This window comes from Pocillopora verrucosa, chromosome 11, assembly GCF_036669915.1.
Source record: "Pocillopora verrucosa isolate sample1 chromosome 11, ASM3666991v2, whole genome shotgun sequence".
NCBI classification, from domain to species: Eukaryota; Metazoa; Cnidaria; class Anthozoa; order Scleractinia; family Pocilloporidae; genus Pocillopora; species Pocillopora verrucosa.
In genome coordinates, this window is record NC_089322.1 from 21,321,985 (window position 1) to 21,343,948 (window position 21,964).

The 21,964-nt window shown below is 38.4% G+C and overlaps 3 protein-coding genes, 1 non-coding gene and 1 pseudogene across 4 annotated transcripts; 2 read left to right on the forward strand and 3 right to left on the reverse strand.

Moving 5' to 3' along the window:
- The first annotated feature begins 487 nt into the window (after positions 1–487).
- Positions 488–10,106, forward strand: LOC131787861 (cytochrome P450 27C1). The gene is made up of 9 exons (XM_059104934.2): positions 488–1,054; positions 3,359–3,558; positions 4,618–4,908; positions 5,408–5,505; positions 6,329–6,495; positions 6,623–6,701; positions 8,016–8,172; positions 8,674–8,717; positions 9,199–10,106. Exons 1-9 carry the CDS (start codon positions 600–602, stop codon positions 9,307–9,309), a joined length of 1,602 nt encoding a protein of 533 aa, XP_058960917.2. The 5' UTR covers positions 488–599; the 3' UTR covers positions 9,310–10,106.
- A 28-nt stretch (positions 10,107–10,134) lies between these two features.
- Positions 10,135–15,732, reverse strand: LOC131787888 (uncharacterized; annotated as a pseudogene).
- Positions 15,733–17,206: 1,474 nt separating this feature from the next.
- Trnan-guu (transfer RNA asparagine (anticodon GUU)) lies at positions 17,207–17,279 on the reverse strand. Its single transcript has one exon. It is a non-coding gene; the product is annotated as a tRNA-Asn (tRNA).
- Positions 17,280–18,227: 948 nt separating this feature from the next.
- Positions 18,228–20,394, reverse strand: LOC131787856 (U6 snRNA-associated Sm-like protein LSm8). Its single transcript, XM_059104929.2, has 4 exons — positions 20,349–20,394; positions 19,850–19,890; positions 19,440–19,567; positions 18,228–19,112 (listed from the first exon to the last, which is right to left on the reverse strand). Exons 1-4 carry the CDS (start codon positions 20,377–20,379, stop codon positions 19,022–19,024), a joined length of 291 nt encoding a protein of 96 aa, XP_058960912.1. The 5' UTR covers positions 20,380–20,394; the 3' UTR covers positions 18,228–19,021.
- A 67-nt stretch (positions 20,395–20,461) lies between these two features.
- On the forward strand, positions 20,462–21,844 carry LOC131787840 (putative deoxyribonuclease TATDN2). The gene has a single exon (XM_059104905.2). The coding sequence runs from the start codon at positions 20,531–20,533 to the stop codon at positions 21,572–21,574; it is 1,044 nt and encodes a 347-aa protein (XP_058960888.2). The 5' UTR covers positions 20,462–20,530; the 3' UTR covers positions 21,575–21,844.
- The last annotated feature ends 120 nt before the right edge of the window (positions 21,845–21,964 follow it).

Sequence of the window (21,964 nt, forward strand, 5' to 3'; positions counted from 1 at the left end):
ATAAACACGATAGCCCTTTTCTGGGAAGAGAATCCGTCCTCATTAATGAATGCAAATAAATGAATCGACAATCCTCGAATAACAATGGTAGAGTGCGTTGGCGCTGACTCTTAAGATGGGAAATGCTTTAAATCATGATTACGAAAACTTCCATATATACGCGCGCCTATGTATGATTCCCAATGTATTATTTTTTATAACATGTTAGTTCATTTTATAAAGTTCTTTAAGTCTTTTGCGGAGGGAATATAAAATAATTAGCATGCTATCGCATTCATTTCGTGAGATGGTTGATTATACATGGGACCAGGGAAAGTAAGATTTCAGGGGGAGGTAGAGGTTTCGTTTGATTCTCGTATTTCGTGTACGTGACATGTCGTTTCGCCTTATTTTAGACATTTATGCCTTGTTTTAGATGGTTTTAGATAGTTTGCAAGTGGTTGTAGATGGTTGTAGGTGGTTTTAGGTGGTTTTAGGTCGTTCCTTGTTTTAGTACTTACCCGTGATAAGGCTGACTGATCGCACCTCCCCGGATCTGAATTAAGAGCCGCTAAGTGACATCATACTGCTTGTTACTTTACTTATTTGGAGTGTCATTAATGTTACGGGGCGCAGAGATGATCGCTATGGCATTTGCTTTTGTACGAGCACCTTGTGTCCGTTTGCGAAGCTTTTATCCAATTTCATCTTTCGCGAAAGTTCACTTCCAGAGAGCTGAAGCAGCAGAAAAGATTTCTCCATCAGAAACCGAAGTCGAACCTCTGCCGTTCAATGAAATCCCTGGACCTCAAGGGAAATATGTACCAGCGATAGAGTTTTATCGCGTTTCTGAAGGATTTACCAAAACTTATAAATTGACCGACAAGCTATTCAACCAGTATGGCCCAATATTTAAGCAGTCTGTCTCTGATAGAAGTCCTGTTGTCCATGTCATGGATCCAGTCGACATTCAAACCGTGTTTCGTGCAGAGGGAAAATATCCTTACAGGCCACCAGTTGATGCGCTCATAGAAGTTCGGAGAAGAAAGGGAATGTTTCTTGGGATCGAAAATCTGTGAGTACCTTGACTAGTATTCGTGAAAGTTTTTGATCTTCAGATTATCAGGCCAGGTACGATTATTCCCTAGACTTTGACGCAAGTGTATAAGCCTTGAGTAAACTAACTTTAAACTTGCTTGTCCCACTGATGCAGTTGATATTTGGAAGTGAGTGCATTATTTCCTCGGATAATTTTGTCGGCATTAATTATGTGTCAACCTTCAGAAAATTTCAGTTGGGCTAGCGTTTGTTCTGCAAATCTTTTGATATTTCTGTTTACTGCGTTTGAAATTTCTTTGTGTTTACATTTTAACTTATTTTTCAATCAAATACCATATTACTAATTAACGTGGTCATTAGTCGAAACTGGACTAATGCTTAGTAACCGCAATTGTGATAAGAAAAAACCCTTTGGGTTTGAGTCGTCAGCGAAAAGGAGGACTGGAAAAGGAAACGATTTAGCTCTCGAATACAGACCAATAGCGATGGAGGATCAAGCACGTAGCTTACATGTCTATCTAACTGTAGGTCACTTGGCCGTTAGAAAGTTTCAAAATATTTCACTTTGTCACAGTGCTAAGTGTTTCCTCAAGTACTTATTCCCAGTAATAACTGTTTCCCTGGTGGGGAGTAGAAACAAACACAAAACACAGAAGCTCCAAATAAACAGAAAAAGTGGCAGACAATTTGGGTTGTGTTGGAGCGAAGAGTTTGCTTTTTTTTGAAGGTGGAGCAGGTAGGTAGGTTAGGTAAGCCACCTAGCCATGTTCGAAAAATAGCCCATATTTACATACAATCTTAAAACCCCAGAATTCCAAGGTGAAGTTTCCAGTGCATGAATGTAACCCAGTACCAGTTGGGTTGTCCCACCTTAAAATGCTTTCATAGCAAATTGTAACCATGGTAGACTAGGTAGCCTGCCAAGGCTGGTTACCCAACTTATCGTGTTAATGTGATCAAGATAAAAAGAAATCATATATTAATAACAACTCATAGGGACAACAGGCTAACCCAGCTATGCAGGTTACCTGATCTCTATGTAAACAGGCTCTTAGATCTCAAGGCCCTTCTTATAAGTTGTTCCCAAACCTAGGATGCACTGAATGTGGAAAATAAAGAAGAGCAAAATGTTTTGAGTAAAACAAGCTTTGTGCTGAAATAAACCAAACTCAAAAATATCAAGCTTCCCAGATTTTGAGGGAACCCTTAGTGAGAAGCCTTAGTACCCTTGCCTTGCACAACTGTAAATTTTCAATTTAAACTACTCAGAATAATTTCTAACTTGTTTGATGATAGTTCAGCCCACAAATTGGCCTCGCTAATATTTGCAATGTGTAACTGAGATTTTTGCAAGAAACAAAATGGATTTGATGGAAACACAATTTAACCACTCTGCTCTTCAGAAGAGTGAGGAGATACACATTACATTAAACCATTCTTAGCATTTAATTTAGTAGTAGTGGTCAAATTTGAACTGAGGCTATAATTTATAATTGGGAGTACATTGTATGTGTGAAATTAGGGGTTACACATATCACTGAAGCCCCATGGGTAAGTAAAAAGTGTTCCCATCACAAGAGCTTGACAAGCAGAGTAAAATTAATTTTATTTCTTCTTTCTGCTAAGCATAGAAATATAGTTCTAGATCTGTGGTAGATTTTTGAAAAAAAAGACTTTTCCTGGAAGCCTCTGAGATAAAGCAATGCTCCAGTTTGATATAACTTGAAACATTTTACTGCTTCATTGGAATAAGGCAGTTGATTGGCAGCCATCTTTGAAGGGAAACACTATCGCTAGAGTGAGTGTGTAGGGAACACATAATAGAAACAAACATGTATTACTGGGCACTGTGTTTCCCAGTGGCTCTTCGACATGGCTGATATAAAATGTACTGCAGACCACATATTATGGAGTGGTTTTAAAACATGGAATTATTTGAGGTACACATGTGTTAGACACAACCTGCATCAATGGAGCCTGTTCACAACATGGACTAGTGAATATAACTTGTTCACCTAGTGTGTTATATTTGAATTTAGATTTACAATTTATAATTTCAATTTCATGTGAGCCACTAGTAGTCCATAGTAAACATGGGTATACAATCCAAAGTTGACTAAGATCATGTGAAACAGAGAAAAATCTTTAAACATATTGATCATTTGCATACTTATTCCCCTGATTTCTCAATCATTGTACTCAAAGGAACCTTACCTTTAATTTGTCAACTATCCTGAGTTAACTTGGAGTCTCCCTTGTACAGAGCAAATGTCTATGTTCCCTCAAGGATGTGCTTTAATTGAATATTAATACCACACAGAAATGGTAAGGAATGGCAAAGAGTTAGACAAGCAGTAGCCCCAAAACTGATGCGTCCAAAAGTGTTGGAGGAAAACATTGACAACTTTAACGCAGTTACAAAAGACACACTGGAACACTTTGCAAAACTTAAAGAGACTAGCGGATTGGGGGAAGAAATTCCTGACTTGGAGGGTGAACTGAGTAAATGGGCAACAGAGAGTAAGTTTGCATGTCTTAAATAATAATGATGATAAATTAGGGTGGCTATTTTACTTATTAACAGATGTCTTGAAAGGTTGGCAGAATCATGAATGTTGACATACTTATTGCAATGCAGTGATAAAAAAGAGTGGTCACTCACTCCCCTTTTAGTTAAAGGCACATAAAGCTAAAATTAGGGGTGTTTCTTGGGGTTTATATATAGATACTGTTTATATTGTTATTACAGTAACCTAGTAACATATACAAATGATCAAAATTACCGTAAAAAAGTTAACCGTCCTGTAGACTCTTAAGAGACAATTTTCAAGGGTTACTGATTTCTAAAGGAAGTTTTTGTTTCAGTTGGAGGCTCTTTTTCATGTTTTGGATTCTCTTTAACTATAGTTTGTGGGATTAGAAACTGAGACAAAGAGGTCCAGAAAAGAATTAAGGGAAGGATGTGCAAGACCCAAAATTGAACGTAATTTATAGATTTCATATTTCTAGAGGTTGGCATCTCTTCAATTAGAATCAATTAGAATGGGTTTATTTGGTCAACAAACACTACATGTTTCCTGTGAGGGAGGCTTTCAAAAGGTTGCTATCTTTCTTGGCTCATATGCAAGAGTTTTCTGGATTTTTTTTTAAACAAGCTTAAGCCCATTGCAAGGTCTCTCAAGTTTGGGGTCTTGGCAAATTTGCTGGGCTTGGCTTATAGGTGAATAAATGCAGTACTTCAAATGAAGTAAAAGTTAATACCATAAAATTAAGGAAAAATCAATACTTTTGACCTAGTTATGATGGTGGTTTCATGCATGCTCACTTTCCTGGATTATCTGAAAGTTTCTCAACATACAGAGCTTATCTCTTGGCATCTCATACAGCCTGCCAAGTCTCTCCCACATAAGAGAATATAGGCATTTTTCTCTGAAACAGGGAGGGGGGCAACTCAAGTTTATTTCACTCCCTAAGAAATAAGTGTCTTCTATTCAAGGTTGGTTGTATTTTTCTCAACTTTTTGTCTTTTTTTTTTTTTGTCTAATTTCATCATTTTATGGTTTATATGTTTTAATTAAGGTGTGGGCACATTGGCTTTTGATGCTAGAGTTGGGTTATACAATGATCCACCAAGTGAGGAAGCCTTGAGGTTCATTGGATCAATACATGTTATTTTTCAAAGCCTCCATGCCTTTGTTTTTGGAATTGTGGAGAAAAATTTATTTCAATACATGAAAACCCCAAACTTTGTCAAGCTTGAGCGTGCATCGGACACTGCACTTGAAATTGCGCGTGGATATATTGATAGGAAAATGAAAGATCTTGAAGAAATGGCTCATAAAGGATCAGATGATTCTCAAGAATCTGAAGGTAAAATCTGGATGGGCAAGATTCTGCCTAAGGAATGATACCTGTTTCATTATATTTGCAATGAAATGAAAACGGAGAGAAAAATCAGGAGATTAAATTGGTGGTTACTGGTAGTAGGGCAGAGGGCTTGAAGCTGGAACCAACAGATTGCAAGCCTAGTTCCCTAACCACACTGTCTCCCTGACTTCTATGGATTAAATCATCAGATTCCACTAAATGCTGTGGTGTTTTAAAATGCTCTTAGCACACCACAATGGAGATCCCTTCCCAACCCATTTCTACAAGTCACAAGAGCAACATTACATGTCTAGGTCAACATGGGATAAAGAAGGGTCTTTCCAAGTGTTCCCTTCCCCAAAAAAATTACTTTGACTTAAATTGTATTCAGTTAGGTCAACAAAAGTGTATCAGTTCTCTGGTTTTAGGACCAACAAATAAGGTACAGAGTTAGTGCACAGAGTAATGAACTAAAAACTGTTTGTTATTTATTTTTCCATAGCTGTTTCATTGTTAACTTACCTGCTAACACGTGAGGACTTGACCCCGGAAGAAATTTATGCCAACACTTTTACTCTGTTTGCAGCAGGTGTTGACACAGTAAGTTGGTTTATCATTCCGCATGTTTTGACAAACTGAATCCAACCACTGTAAATAGTTACATTATGGCCAGTGACAAAACCCAAACATGAATCAGGAAAGATGTTTTTTGACAGGTGAGGAGAGAGTTTGGTCTGCTGAGCTATGCCAGGGTAATCACTAAACTCAACAGAAAATGATCATCACAACCATGCTTCTGTTTGTAAAGATAGCTTAAGCTATCTTTACAAACAGAAGCATAAAACCGATATGCTTCTGTTATAACGAGTTAGCAATTAATCTATTAACTGTGACCAGACTTTTATTTTGAACTCTGTGACTGTGAGCTGGAAATCAAGTAAGCAATGCAAGAAATCTTCAACTCGACAACCGAGCCGTTAAAGTGAACTGCACACTTACACGCGCATCGAGCGAGTGTAATTCCCATGAATTAGCTGCTTGAAACAAGCACACTTTTATAATTACATGCAAAGTGCTTGAACTAAAAATAGATGAATTAACAGAAAAATGATGCCCATTTTGGACGAGATATTCAATCTTTGGCAAAGAGGGCAGGCATGGAGGTGTAGAAAACAGAGATGGATGGCCATCATTTGTTAAATCCCGGCAAAAAGATGCTGAAACTCCGTACCTAAACCTCGTCTGTTCTGTTGGCAGGGGTTTGAATATTTATTAGGGAAGTGATAAAGGAAAAATGATCAGGTAAAAATGAAGGGTGCTCTCCTAGTTGTAAGTGAAATGGAGCACCCCTGTCAAAATTTGGATACATCTTTCGGGCTCTTTTGGTCTTCTATCTCACCCTGACTTATTTTTCCCTTTTAAGACAAGTTACACCACTCTGTGGGCATTGTACCACCTTGCAAGAAATCAAGAAATTCAACAAATCCTTTACCAGGAAATATTTGGCATTCTGGGGAAAGATGGTGATGTTACGGCTGGAAGCCTAGCAAAATTGTCTTATCTCAAGGCTTGTGTTAAAGAATCTGCAAGGCAAGTTCATGTTTTAAGGTGGATTTTATCAGAGAGTGTGGTGTGAAAAATACTTTATTTTGTATATATACAATCTTAAATGTACAATCTGCAATTATATCGTTTAACTCTGCCATTTCTTTGATAGGCTGACACCAATCTTCCCGTCTAATAGAAGAGTATTGGATAAAGATGTAGTTTTGAGTGGATATTTGGTTCCTGCACAGGTTTGCTCCTAACTTACTACCGTCTGCGTCTATCCTTGAGCTGGACGAATTAAGTGCTACTAATGTTTTTTCGTTTAAACAATGCAGGTTTTGTCACTTTTCGTATATTTTGTCATCAACATTTTCTTGTCTCCAGGGTTCGAAACTCGCAAAATGCGAGTGATTTTGCAAATCTGCGAGTGAGAAAAATATTCACCCGCAAACGTTTGTTTGCTGGAATCATCCATGTCTCCGAAACATGAAGTAGATAGGTGGTGGCTGTTAGGACAACGACAAAGGAGACCAAATATATAATGCCCTTTTATTAAACTTTTCAACTCATTAATAGCCGGTGCGAAATATTAATTCTAATCTTTATATCAGATATGGTCATCGACATTTCAAAGGGAAAGAATTTGCTAGTGGTCTCACCAGTTTCCTAGTGGGAAAAAAAATTTACTTACAAAACTTTGCTAGTGGACTAAAAAGTTAACTTTGAGCCCTGGTCTCCGTTACAGTACATCCAAATCAAACGGTTAAAGTGCGGTCACTTCGTTCCAAGTCAGGTCGCTCAGCGAATGAGCTAGGCCTAAGCCCCCTTGTCCACGGAATCCCATACCAAAGGTGTGGCAGAGTATGCAGGTCAAGTATTGGCTTGTCATCAGGGATCACCTTCCTACTGATCCTCAGACCCGAGGAACCTGCCTTCATCTTCGTTATTTTTCGCAATTTACAACTAAATGGCTGAAAAATTAAACCAACTTTATTATAATTGTTAGTCAGAAAAAAGGTGAACATCATCATTAGCAACGAGAACTCAAATAGAAAACTGGCAAGCTGTTTGAAGTGCATGAAAACGCAAGTGACAAAGCCGCGATTTGGCGTTTTAGTTTTGCACCTGATTGGTTAAGATTGCGGCGCTAGTTTTCTTGATGTAAAGCAAAACCAAGGCATTCCCGGATACTTTTGGCCACTCATTTGAAAATGTCTATACTTGCAATCGTTGTTTATATTCTGCATCCTTAATCATGTTTTCCTTTTTTGGTTTCATCTTACCTCCTTACTTCCTCATTCTAAGGCTCTTAAAGAGTTTTCTTGGTGTCAAATAAGGCGAGTTCTGTCCTGAAACCTGACTTTACCCGAGTCCTTAGGGGTACGATGTCTTCCAAACAAGTCCATGTAGCTTCATTTCAGAATATTTTAGTGGTATTTTCAATAATTTCCGTCACTAATGCGAAGGATCCTCCTCTGTCTCTGTGAAGTATTGATGACGTAAAGAGAGACCAGTCTGTTTCTTAATTCCCTTGTCTACTCTTGTTCGTCATGATTTCATAGACCATGATTCAGATGGAATTCTTTGCCACAGCAGCCTCCGAAAAATACTTCAAGAATGCATTAGAATATAAACCTGAACGCTGGTTGAGAGAAAACAAGAAAAATATTGATCCCTTTGCATTCCTTCCATTTGGCTTTGGTCCGCGCATGTGTATTGGTGAGTTGTTCTTACTGATAATGGGCGTAAAGATGTTCCCTCTTCAAAGTAAACTTTTGGGGACTAGTACTCTCCCAACATGGGTTTGTTTTTCTAAATTCGCAACGGTTGTCAAATGACTTTTTTATTTCTAGAAATGTGTCATTTTGCTCCAATATTTGTTTTTTTTCGCCATCAGTCGATTAGTTTTGTCGTTTACATCCAAGCAATAACCAAGGGTATGCATTGAAGACGTTTCCACGTGCGGATACTGTGACCCCCTTTATGACTTAAAGTCAGGTCACTATAGTCATGAGGTTTACGAGGGGAGAGGAAAGATTGGGGCGAGTTTGGAAACATACAATATTTACCTGGTCATATTAGTGACAAATCATGGAATTGTTAAACTGCTTAACTGGGAGGAAAACGTACCATGAAAGTAAATTGTCTCGAATAGATTGTCGGGTTAAAAAATATATATATACTTAAGTCTTCATGAGGTTTTTTTCGGTTTTTTTACAGGCAGCAGAGTGGCAGAGCTGGAAACATATCTTCTGGTTGCAAAGGTAGGCTAGTATTTGTGTGACAACAAGATCCAAAGAAAGGAGATGAGATTGATTCCTTCCCATAACTGCGAATTTTTCCTGTAACTTGTTCCAGAAGTCTGTCGTAACCCACTCGGAAGGTGGGCAGAAAGTGTACGGAATCTTTACTCCGGAATGAACAGAAAAGTCTTTCAACGTTTTGAAAAAGTATTAGCATGATGTTGAACGGGAAAAACGTATAGAGTCTTTATTTTTCTTTTGCGGTTTGTTATGAAATCTCTCTTGAATGAACTTTTCGTTGAATTACGCAAAATATAATCGATTTTACTTCAGCTTATGCAGGGGGGTAACTCGTGTGCAATTTTTGGACGTGTAGCAAGATGATTAATGGGGTTCTGTACAAAAAACTAAAGAACAATACAATAGTAGAGGCAATGTACTCTTTTCGTATTGGCTAAGCCATGTTGTGCTCTGATAGTATTCCTCGCCACACAAACTGTAGGTTATTCAACGCTTCCGGTTAGAGTATCACCATGAGCCACTGGAAATGTATCAGAAGATGTCAGCAGTTCCAGAGAAACCGGTCAGGATCAAGTTTATAGATCGACATTAAAAGGATGATGTTTAAGGGATTTTGATCTCTACATTCTCGCTAAAGTATGTCGGCCACTCTAGCACCATTTCTATTTTCAATAGATATGATTTTTAAGAAAGACAAGTAATGGAATCTAAGCAAGCCGACAGAGCTTTAGAGCATATATGCTTTTGCTGAATTAATATTAACACTCTAGATGAGCCGATACACTGCGGAGAGTCTAATTACATCAAACGAATGCTATGTCGTTGATAAATTCACCATTATATTTTTATCGAGAGATGTTGCTGTAGCTACAGTATAGTTTTTCATACAACTGTTACGTTTAATGAAAGAGTAAATGACTCAGTTAGCCAAATAAGAGGAATTTTTATCATCGCGAGTGTGAATCAATTCTTTTTAATGATTAGAAGAAACCTCAAGGCATATTGAACTCATTAATAGGTTTATTTTGGTGGATATTTACTTTGCGTCTGTCCTCTGAGGAGAATAAAATTAGGTTAAGATGTCGTCCAGTTTCAATGAGTGGCCAAGCACATCCTGCATGGTAACCAAACCAAGCTTAAAATAGTTTCTTTTCTTACAAAGTAACAGTGGTGTCCAAATGGTAAACTCTATTACACTCAAAAATGCTAAATATCTCATTTATTATTACATCATTCATAGTCTATGGAAAAGTCATTTAGTTAGTAGAAAATCATAGAGATTGTTGCCTGGAACTGAAAGCGTCAAAAATATTTCATAAAAATGGTAATGTCACCAAAGATTAACTTTAAAATGTTTAGTCACATTATTAAACAATGAATTTCACAATATTGAACGTATATCATGAATAAAGACTAATCACCCGGACAAATCACGTATGTTCTTAATTAAATATTCAAGTGGAATCTCACCCTGCCGGAGGATGTGGTAATGAAAGTCAGGTAGAGGAAACCTGGCACTGAGTGATTTCTGCATGAGTATTCTCGCATTTACGAAAGTGATTTGTCCAATCATGTAACTCGTCACGGCTCCTGGGGAGCTTTGAAACCGCGTGATATCCTTGGAGGCCGTGGTGCGACTTCCCCAAGCGTACTTATTATACAGGAGTTCAGCGTTCATCCGGGACATATTATAGTAGTTGATGTTTATGTCCAGGAAGGTGCGCAGTGCAGCCTGGATCTAGTCAAAATGAACAATGCCAGAAAATATAAGAGCTAAGTAAGGGTTCTGTGGTTTCATCATAGACACAAGTATGAAATTGCCTCTCCTCATCTGGGCCCGTTTGTTCAAAGGGCAGACAACACTATCCAGCGTATAAGTGTACACAAAACGTATTAAGCTATCCGCTGAATAGAGATTCATCCAGTGGATAGCGTTATTCACTGCTTCGAGAGAGTCTTCCTAAACGGCGGATGAAGTTTCCCTTTCGTTGATAAAGGTGATGAAAAGAAAAAAGGGTGTGGTCAGATAAACCCGTTTGAAAACTCGTTTTCATCGTTATCTTTGCTACTGGAGAGATAACTCCTTAAAATCATTTACAATTCATGCTGAGGAAACAAAGGAAAGTACAACCGAGAAGGAGGTTTGGATATGTGATCTTAATTATCATAAAATTTGGTGAACTTTTGCTTTAATTTTCTCCAAGAATTATGAATGGTTTGAGAAGCTATGTCAAACGTTCGATAGGGTGTTTCATCCAATATCCAAACACCTTGAAGTTGGTTAAAAAAAACTCGGCTGCGCCTCGTTTTTTCAACCACTTCTCGGTGTTTGGATATCGATGAAACACTCTTCCTCGTGTTTGACATTACATCAAACTTACGTGGTCAGTTATACCTCTCTAATCTATTACCTGGTATTTGAGCATGCCATACTTTTGTAGCAGAACTTTCTTGTCTGTGGTTATGTTATGATAAATATCTGTGTCATTGGTCATCACGGGATTCTCGATCCACGTAGCCCAGCCTTCGGTGAATCCTGGGAAGTAGTTTGGCGCGCCTAACCAAGTAACCACGTCTCTTCGTTTGCCTCTAAAGTATTCAAGATAACCGCGTACCTATGTGATCATAACGTGAATTTATATGTTGTCCACAAAAAAACAACACATGCTTCTGTAAATTGTAACGAAAGCTCCAACACATCAGTTGTCTCGGTACATTTGTCAGGGACGAATTATTTACGACCTCTGAGCGCTCTTTCTCAACCTCAAGGTGATGCCCTGGTAGTTGTTCGTGTGCAGTTGTGGTCCACTCGGTGTACATCGGTCCAAAATTTTCTCTAAAGAAAGGCAGCATATGCAGAAAAGGAGTCTGGCAGTCTAACACTGTTGAATTCGACATACTGGTGAAAAACTGCCTCAGAGTGGTACCAGGGAACTACCTTAATTGTTCAGTCAGGAATGGTTTTCATTGGTCCACTGCCGCAAAAAAGCGGCGACAGCTTGGGCCTGATCTGTTTCATTTCTTGTCAAGTGAAAACAAAGTCGGCTGATGTTGGTAATCGCGTGCTTCTCACTAAAAATCTTATTTGAGAAGAGTAAATAACGAGTCAGAGAGAAAGTGTCTACCTTTGTTGTAGCTTCAATCCATGTTTGCATAGCCTTCCGTCTGTTGGGGCAAAACAACCGTGATGCCTCTTCATCAATACAGTGGAAAATGCAGCCTCGTCAGACTCATTTTCAAAAAACGGATGTGGGTTTAAAAACATGGCCCGTGATTCTAAGATTTGCCTAACCTCATTAACAGCTTTCATGTCATCATACTGATTAAGTGTGTACAATTTTGCAAGTGATATAGCTTGGAAGATAAAGATATTGACTCTAAGATCAAAGTTAGTCCTCAGTCTTTTAACCAGCTTGGAATATGAAAGAATTGTTTGTTAAGTATGTCAACTTCCACCTTGATAAAACGTGTCATTGTATAGATGCGCCGAAAAGCTCTAAAGCACTTTAAGGTTACACTCTTAATAAGAACAACGCATTTCCAATTCTGTCCGTATGTCAGTCACTATTCCATGTTAATATGGACACTCGATGCTACACAGCTTGATCTTGCTACATGAAAGACAACCGGACACAACTTGGTTACAGAACACCCTTGGTCGTCCGTTAATATAATTCAATTAACGCTCATACGTCATTACTGTACCCTCCCTCCTCTGATATCTTGGGTTAAAGATAATTCATATGACACTTACCTGCGACAAAAGTTCGTCCAACTTTTCCTGTGAGATATGCTTCAGTTTTTCTGGCGATACATCAAGCGTTGTGAAAACTGATATATGTTTCAAATAAGTCTGTGTGCCACTTAGCCTGTCCCCTGAGGATAACTCCTGACTGGTTGGCTGGTCACTCTTCGCCATCCCATCCACGTACATATATGGGAGAGGGAGACTGGGTAATCCACTTGAAACGTTGCTCGGAATACAATGACGAATGTATTCTGTCTCTAAATATCTGAAAAGCAACAAATTGAAATAGTCTCCAAATCCCGAAACTGAAAGGGCTTTTGCAAATGAATGGCCAATCAGAAGAAAGGAAATATTTTGAAGAGCCAAGAACACAAAGCCAACCAAATTGCCACTTGCGCGGGTAAATGCGGGTGACCAAGTCGTGATTGCTTCAAATTTAGTTTTGTATCCGATGGTTGAGAGAATGACACGAGTTTTCTGGACCAATAACGTAGCGACACAAAGTAAAACCAAAGCAATTTCATTCAAACATACACCTCGTAGAGCCATAATGGTATACACATTTCAAATCCATATATACACTTCTCATTCAAAGTCATGCTGCAGGCTTGTTACCTTATCAGCTTATAGAGAGGTCTCCCAAGATTCTCTATGATAGATTGCTGCAGATATTCTGCCACTGTCTGTCCATTCAACTTTGTCCATTTTTGCCTTGCTTCTGGGACCAGTTTCTCGAGAAACTCTTCCCCAAGGATCATCTTTGCGACTTGAGTCTTTAGTGCACCTAGCAAATACGCAAGCACATTGTTTCTGTTGTTGTTATCATTTTCTGTGTATTATCACACTTTGTCGAGTTAGGTTTTTTTCCTTTTTTTAATCTCTGGTAGCTTAGGTAGGGAGAACGAGAGTATCTCTCTTTATATCTAAATAAGTTATTTACTTTAAATTCTCGTTAGTTCAGTTTTTTTTTATCTTTTTTAACAAGAAATATTATCAGATAATCACATTATCTGCAAACAGACACGCCGCAAAATAGATATCAAAAAAAGAATACATGATTGAATAAATCAGAAAATCTTTACACGAGGTTTACTTCTGTCAAGAACTTGTGAACTTGTTTTTGAGCTTTTTTTTCCGTGTCAAAGTACGACATAGATGATCATTTATGTCTTTAAATCTTTTTTTAAGCAGAGATAGGCAGTAATTTTGTTACAGTAACTGGAAGAGTAGGTCTGTCATTCGTTGTTTTTTTTTTCCTTTTTTGTTTGCCTCTCAAAGCTATCGAGGTCATTATAAGCCAGAAAAATCCAAATTAAGCAATTATTTCGGCTCTAAAAGTCACTCATTTGTCATTCATCATCAAGCAATGTTTTCTTTTTTCTTTTTTTCCGAAATTTGAAGAGCGATATGATCAGTGGAAATGCAAGTTAGTTGAAGTACAGTTTCTACTGCACAGGAAATTTGTAATGGAATATCAAGAGTGGGTTATAGTCTTTGAAGTCAGCTGGGCAGTTAGAATGGTCTGTCGTCGCTTTGGCTCCTCAATCTTATCATCAAAAAATCATTTTCTGTCCCGACTTTGAAATATTGATTTTTTTCAATAAATCAATATACTGTCAACACCTAAATCCTATGATCCTTACAGTGGGCGCCTAACCTTTTGAAACCACTTCACTAAACTTGAAGTGTCCAATGACCGACGCGGTAAAATGAACATACGCTTACCATTTTCATTTTGATGATAATAATGCAGGATTATAATAATAGTTTACCTGTTTCGTTTGAGATCGCTATCGAGAGGAAGTTCTTCTTAAATTCACGTACTCTCACAGTGCATGCATAGTCCGTACCATACTAACTTTTGGAGCGCCTTTTATGTTATCGCTATATTGGCCCGATTTATACTAGAGACGGATCATCCGTCATACGGATAATCCGTCCAAGTATAAATCCGAAGACGAATTTTGACGAATAATCTGTCTAGATATAAATCGTTCGCGAGTTTCACGACGGGTGTCTCGGTGTTGAGCCGAGTGGAAGCCTAGCGAGAGCTTAAATATGGCGGCTCTCGTAGCCTTGTTGATGAAATCGAGAAGAACAGCATTGGATATGGCGGTAGATCAGAGAAGAATATCCTCTGTCAAGCGCATGTTTGAGCCGGAAAATAGCTTAATGAACTTCATGTTACCCTTTTCTCTCGCTAATCTTGCTCAAGATAGGAAGACAAGAGGAAGTGATTACACCAACGGTGTAATCACTTCCTCTGTATTGTGGATCATATATAACTTCTGCGAAGACGTCCGTGTCTTGATCTGTCCAAGTCAACTTCTTGTTTGCTTTCTCCTTCTTTTTTGTGATTGCTCTCTAGGGCACGATTACTTTACCGGACGCCATCTTGAAATAGGCATCCCAGGAAACCTTGCAAAACTGTAGAAACCAGTCTCTCTCATATGGAAACTTCGTCAAAAACCGTCTTCGTTTTCCGTCTAAATAAAAATTTAGAGACGGATGATCCGTCTAAGACGAGCTATCCGTCTGTTAGCACGTCTTGAAGACGTGCTGACAGACGGATCAGCCTGAGACGAATTTTGCTCCATAATTCGTCTTAGTACCGAATTTATATTTAGACGAGTTATCCGTCTGAGACGGATGATTCGTCTCTGACGGATAACTCGTCTCTAGTATAAATTCGGCCATTGACGAATTGATTTGTTATGTTATTCTAAAATACCGGTCAACAGTTGTATGTCGGTGAAACTTTGGGGTTTAAAATGAGGTAAAGAAACTTAAGACGCCTTAATAAATTGTACACAGGTTGCCAACAGAACATGTTCGGTCCCAGCAGCCAATCTCCAGAGTAGTCATTTATTTCATATGGGCTCCATCCGAAAGAAACCTTTAAAATGTGTTTGGCGACGTACATGGCCTTCTTTTCTCGCCGGTTGAGTTTGCTTTCGTTCACGTCCGCTAAAATGCCAGTTTGTAGCTCATTGTAGAGAGTAGTACGAGCATCAGTGTGTTTTTCATGGCCTCTGGACGGAAATCGTAAGGACAATAGAACTTTCGAACCTCGGACGAAGTTACGCCAGGTTTGGATGCAATCATATAAGGATGATATTTGTAGTACTCAGACTATCTATCTATCTATCTATCTATCTGAACCGCACTAAACGGCAGTTGGAAAACAAAAAACTTTTCTTTCTTGTTTTCAACAAATTCCAACTTCGACGAACTGGAAGGCAGCCTTTTCTGTCTTGTGGAAGGCATGTTTTCTGGTAGCGGATTCACAGTGTCCACATATCAAGCGAGCCAGCTGTATGTCGTAATCTACGTTATACAGTCAAGCAATTGCCACAGGCCTTAATATTTCTCAAACAGTTTTCGTTGGCTCTCTGCAGACTGGATTGGGTCAGAAAGAGCTTAATTACTTGAACAGCCCTATGTGCCTTGAGAATAAGTTCGATTATAAAATTTGTGCCTGGTTACATCATAGCAAAAAGCTGAAATTGATAGCAGAGTAGATTGGCTATTCAGCACATTATCTCGAAGGTGGTTCTTATTTTTTTTTTATGACAGAGGACAATTATGGTGCTCAGTAATCTCAGCATGCGATGACGCAAAGATATTCATTGATCTGATAATTAGATAACTGTTGCAACAAACCGAGCTGATCTGATAGCACACAAGTAATTAGCCAATGTTCAAATTGTCGATACGGTTTTCCTTTCTCTAAGAAATGAAGAGCGCCTTTTCAATAGTTTGTAGTTTTACTCTTTTGCTCATATGATTTGCGTATAAATCTTGCTACTGTTCAAAACTAGTTTCGTAAACATTAGCTTTTCACTATGTTTGAGGAGAAACTAAGAAATTATTTGAAAAACATTGAATATAATTTTGGCACGTATTATTGATTTATAATTTCTAACCAAAGCGGACAGAAGGACAAACGAAGTGGAAGAACTGAGGCTCTGCAACAGCGGCCTATCTTACCCGGGTACCTAGACTGGATGCTGGTGTTAAAACGAAAAAAGATTGACCGTCGGGTATCATTTTATGGCGCGTCGTAACTTCATTTTTAATCCTGCGAGTAAGAATCTCTTGAGCTATATGTCCTGGGGTAGGGGGAGGGGGAACAGTAAGGCAGTAAGGCCCCTTCACAAGCTTTAAGGGCACGACTCACCCCATGCAGAAAAATGGTTTTGAGCCATTTTGAGCTAAAATAGGTATAGCATTTTATCATTGTGGGTCTAAATCGGATAGAGTTGTGAAAAGTAACGCGAGAATGAACTTAAATTTACGTCTTCCCAGCCCTAAATGGATAATTGGAGAAGCCAGCACCCTGGAGACAAGGTCGATAGGTTAGGTGTGGAAACCAGTGTGAAAATTTTTTCAACTTATTGCCGCACAGTTTTCGTCAATAACAAGAGGCCGTTGAGAAAATCATCAGCCTTAAAATTCAATGTTAGTTTGTAAATTCACCCTGAAAATGTGCGGTGGTTGCATTTAGGTCAGGCTGTTCGACGTCACCTGGGGGTGAAAGGTACCCACATCATGGTGACATACTATGTTGGAGCTTTCCGGTATGGTTTACTAACAACATGAGGAGATGAATCGAGTGAAACAGCTGGAAGACGACTTCTCAGACGTCGGAAGCCAGAACTGTCTTTTCCTTATATGGAAGCCAACCTCGCAGTTATGAACACCACTTGATTAGAATGAAAATAAGGCCTGAAAAAAATTGAGGCTCGTACGGGATTTGAACCCATGACCTTTGCAATAACGGTGCAGCGCTCAACCAACTGAGCTAACAAGCCAACTAGGGGCTGGTTATTATGTTGATTTTAGATAAACCCGTGAAGTGGTGAATAAATGACTGTAAATATATGAAATCATATATGTGAACTGCGATTAAAGAAACGGATATGGAACAAGCCTTATTTTCACTATCACTTAAGTAGTGATCATAACTGCGAGGATCGCCTCAATATTCGTTTCTTCGACTGCAGTTCACATGTATGATTTTCATATATTTTCAGTCAAGTATTTTCCTTGTTACTATTAATAATAAAACTAAATTATCGCATTAAACTTGTTACACCCATGCGGAAGGTGTTGTTCAGCCATCTGCGCCGAAGATTAGGCTTACAAGTTCTTTCTTAATCAGAATCATGATGTTTTTTAACCAACTAGGGCATAGGTCCACACATTTTTCTAATTCATTTAACCTGCTAAAGAGACCACAAATGTCACTTTCTTTCCACCTCTTAAATGAACATCAAACTTTCTTTAAATTAACCTTTGGACACATTCTTGGCATAACATCCAAACTGCAAAAGATACTTTGATGATGAATGTGCATACCAAGAAATCGAGTATTTCTTCCCCACATCTGGTAAAGGTAAGGACTAAAAACTTTTTCTATCCCATCGGGATGAATGCGGGCAGTGGAAGGAAAATTGTTGCGGTACCAGGAACACGTTTAGGAAAAATTCGATCATTTCGCTATTGTTTTGTTTTTTCCGCCTGAAAAGGGCATCCTTTCACTAAATGGTAAAATTATCTACGTTTTTTAAGAATCAAGACCCTACACACATAATTTGTTTAGCGACTCAGACTTGTTTGAGTCAAATGGGGAACACCATGAGTCTTCTAATGGCCATAGAAGAACGTTGTAAGCAGTAGGGATAGCAGAGCAGTTGCTTGAGCTGGGTTCGTAAGAAAACATGCTGTAAGAGGCAAGAACTTTTTGAATGGTTTTCCGAACATTTTAAAATTTTATTACAACTACGTACATACTTAGCACTGACGACTTTTTAATTCATATTTTAAAGGGACGATGAAGTAGCTCTTTGAAAAATTTCCAGTATCGTAAAACGTAACAGAAGCAAAGGGGTGAGGTCTATCTTGACAATGAGAACTCCTGATCAGGGATTACAGAGGAAATTGCATCTAGGACCTGTTTACACAAGCTCAAGTTGAACTTCTAGTAAAAGCAATGATGAAATCTACCATTTACATGAAATGTGTTTGCATTTGGAGAAAAAAGAAAAGATACGTATAAACTTTGCTTTAACAATTTGTTAGCTGGTTGGCTGGCTTAAACTTGTGGAATGGGAACATGCAAAAATTTGTTAAAAATAAAGCTAAAAGCAGTCCATTCAACTTCTCAGGAGGTTTTGTGTGATTTGGTGGAAGAAATATGTTTAGTTTCCCTGGAAGTTATTATTAAAGCCAGTACTAGATTAAACATTACTTCCCATCAAAATTCAAATGATCTGCCTCTTAGAGCTTTCTTGACCAGGTTGCTGGTATAAACACTGAAACTGTTACCAACACAACCGATAACTGTCATAAAATGATTCATTATTTTACAGCCAAAGCCACAATCATATCTTGTCCAGGAAATGGGTTTAGTATGGCCCTATGGCACACTGAACACACCATAATAGTTTAGTAAATTTAAATAGTTCACTGATGTATTGAGTCAATTTTGATTTTTCTTCTTCCCTCTGCAGCCAGTACCTCAAGTTAGAATGATGTTGGGAGCAAATACATCTTAGTAAACTACAGCATTAAGTGGATCAGCACGAATACTACTCAAATCTAAGTTAGCATCTGCTTCCTCATCTATTTCTCCTATGACAGCACTGAAAATAAACAAATGTCAAGACTATTTAGTCCACTGACATCATTCACACCAAAAAAGCATGGAGAAAGCGATTTTGATGTTGCAGAAAGTCATACCTCTAATGTCACTACAAGAAATAAAAATAGCTTGAGGGGCTGAGGAACATGCAAACTAGTGTTGATAAGTAAAACTCTGATGATTCAGATGATTCAGGTTATTAAAATTCAGTTACTGTTTACAACAGACCTTTCCACCGTACTAGATTAAAACTCGACAGGTGAGCATGGGATAAAGTCTCAAGAAACCCTGATTTTAAAAGTAACCTGCAATGTGTAAACCAGCTTACATATTATCTCCTCTGATGATGTAAAGACCCAACATGACCTGTTCCACTCCACTTCCTGAAGAGAACACTCTCTCATGGCTCTCATCCAAAATTAAATTCACTGTTTGATCAAACCCTTTAAGGGTTCCCTAAAATAAGTCAAGAAACAAATTTTGTGAAGAAGGTTCCTTGCTCTCAAAAAAAATTGCTTCCTGCATGAAAAATAGGCAAAAGAGTAATTTAGGGTATAAATTAGTAATCAACAAAAAGAAAAACAAGAGATGAGAGGGGGAGAGGTATTGACATCTCACATGCCTTGGAGTTCGCCTTTCTGCACCCCCTGATAGGCTTATTAAAAAGTTATGACTGGTTTTAGATTTGCAATAAACTACATAATGAAATTCACGGCACAAAAATCTACAAAATCTTACCACAATCATTCTTCCATCCTGTGTGATTACTGCTACAGTATCTATATTCTAGTGTTAAGAATGTGTACCTCGACACAGATGTAGACTCGCACATAAGAATGTACATGGTGCTTTTCTGCAGATGAACAACCTGGTAGTGACATATGTTCCCAGTCCTAGTAAGGACTAACATGTACTAGAGAACGTTTAACGTTTTGTCACGATTATAGAGTCTCAAAAAACCGAAAATGATAAACCACAGCTTACTATTTCTTCTGACGCATTAAGATTTTTCGTGGTTGAAGATTTATTAACGCTGCAAAGATTCTGAAAGTTACCGAGAGCATATTGTTTGTTGTGGAACACGCGCACTTTAACATAGACAATTGAAAGCACACCAGACCAATCTGATTGAAACGTGTGCTACCTGAAAGAGATATGTGCATTATCAATCAGCGAGAAATAGTTGCATTTGATAATTTCGATTCCTAATGCAAGTGATTCAAGTATAAAAGGATACGATTTACATACGTTTCCAGAGTAGTCGCCATGATGGAATGAAAATGAATCCTTGGTAACCACTCCATTTAAGTTGGACACGAAATACTGGAGCAGTTCCAGTTATCTAAGACTTTCAGTTGGACCGGAACTAGGACTAACTTTTGAGAAAAGTTTACTTTAAATTTTCCCCTTCAGTTGGCGATGGATGGCAGAAAGTGTTTCAAGTGTGGCAAAACGGGTCACTTAAAGAGAGATTGTCCAGAAAAGGCAAACCATAATTTACAGAATGTGAAATGTTTTGCTTGTGGAAGGCATGGTCATTTTCAGAAGGATTGTACCAACTCGGCAGACGGGAACACAGCTGACACAGCGTCTACGAGGCACTCAAAAAATTCTACAAGAAGCCGGAAAATGGAGGTGCAATTTCCAGTCAGCAAGTCAATGTTTATTGATACTCATTGTCATTTAGAGTATGTTTATGAAAGACTCAGACACACTGGAAGTTTGAAAGAGTTCCAGGCAAGGTATCCGTTCCCACCAAATTTTGAGGGTTGCATTACAACATTTTGTGATCCTGCAGCTTTTTCGTCGTTTGGCACTTGGTATGATGTACTTTCGGAAGAGAGTGTTTGGGGAACATTTGGCTGTCACCCTCACAATGCCAAATATTACAACGATGAGTTGGAAGCTAAAATAATTCAGTGTTTGGATCATCCCAAAGCCATTGCCCTAGGTGAGGTCGGGCTTGATTACTCTTCACATTGTACATCTCCCCCTGAAGTTCAAAAAGAAGTGTTTACTAGACAAGCCAACTGGGCTGTAACACTAGAAAAACCATTGGTTGTTCATTGTCGTGATGCGGAAACAGACACGCTTGAAATTCTTAAGTCCTGTCTACCACAAGACTGGAGAATCCACTTGCACTGTTATACTGGATCAAGTGCATTTGCAACCAGATTTTTTCGAGAATTTCCAAACCTTTTCATAGGAATGACAGCAGTGGTTACTTTTGCTAAAGCTACAAATATTCATGAACTTGCATTTGATGTGCCTTTAGAAAAGCTTCTACTGGAAACCGATGCACCATATTTTGTTCCATCGCAAGTGGCTGATAAGCATAACAAGTTCAGCAACCCTGGAATGGCAATATTTACTGCTCAGAGAATTGCAGAAATAAAGGGTGTTGCATTAGAAGAGGTCCTTGAAACAGTTAGAAAAAACACTGCACGTGTTTATGGTATTTAATCTCAGAATAGGAATGGTTTTTTTATTTAGATAGGTATCCATTTATGTTTTCACCATAACACCAACTCTTGGAGTGGGAGAGGGGCTGATGATAAGTTGAGGAGGTTAAACTGTTCCTTAACTCAAACTCTTTATATAGCATTTTTATTAGCTCTTCTTTTTTGAAGATTGGAAAAAGGATGTGCTTTGTACAAAATCAAACTCACACAAATTTTTTATGATTGCATTTTATTACATGCAAATTATATAGCTTACATGACCCATGTTGTACATGAACTTCGTAATGAGCCTTGCTCACCATAGAGTCTTTGTGGCTGTGTGGTGGAGCATCATAGTGCGGCAGAATTCATAGGTCTGAGGTTCGATTCCCCATGGAGACTCAGAATTTTT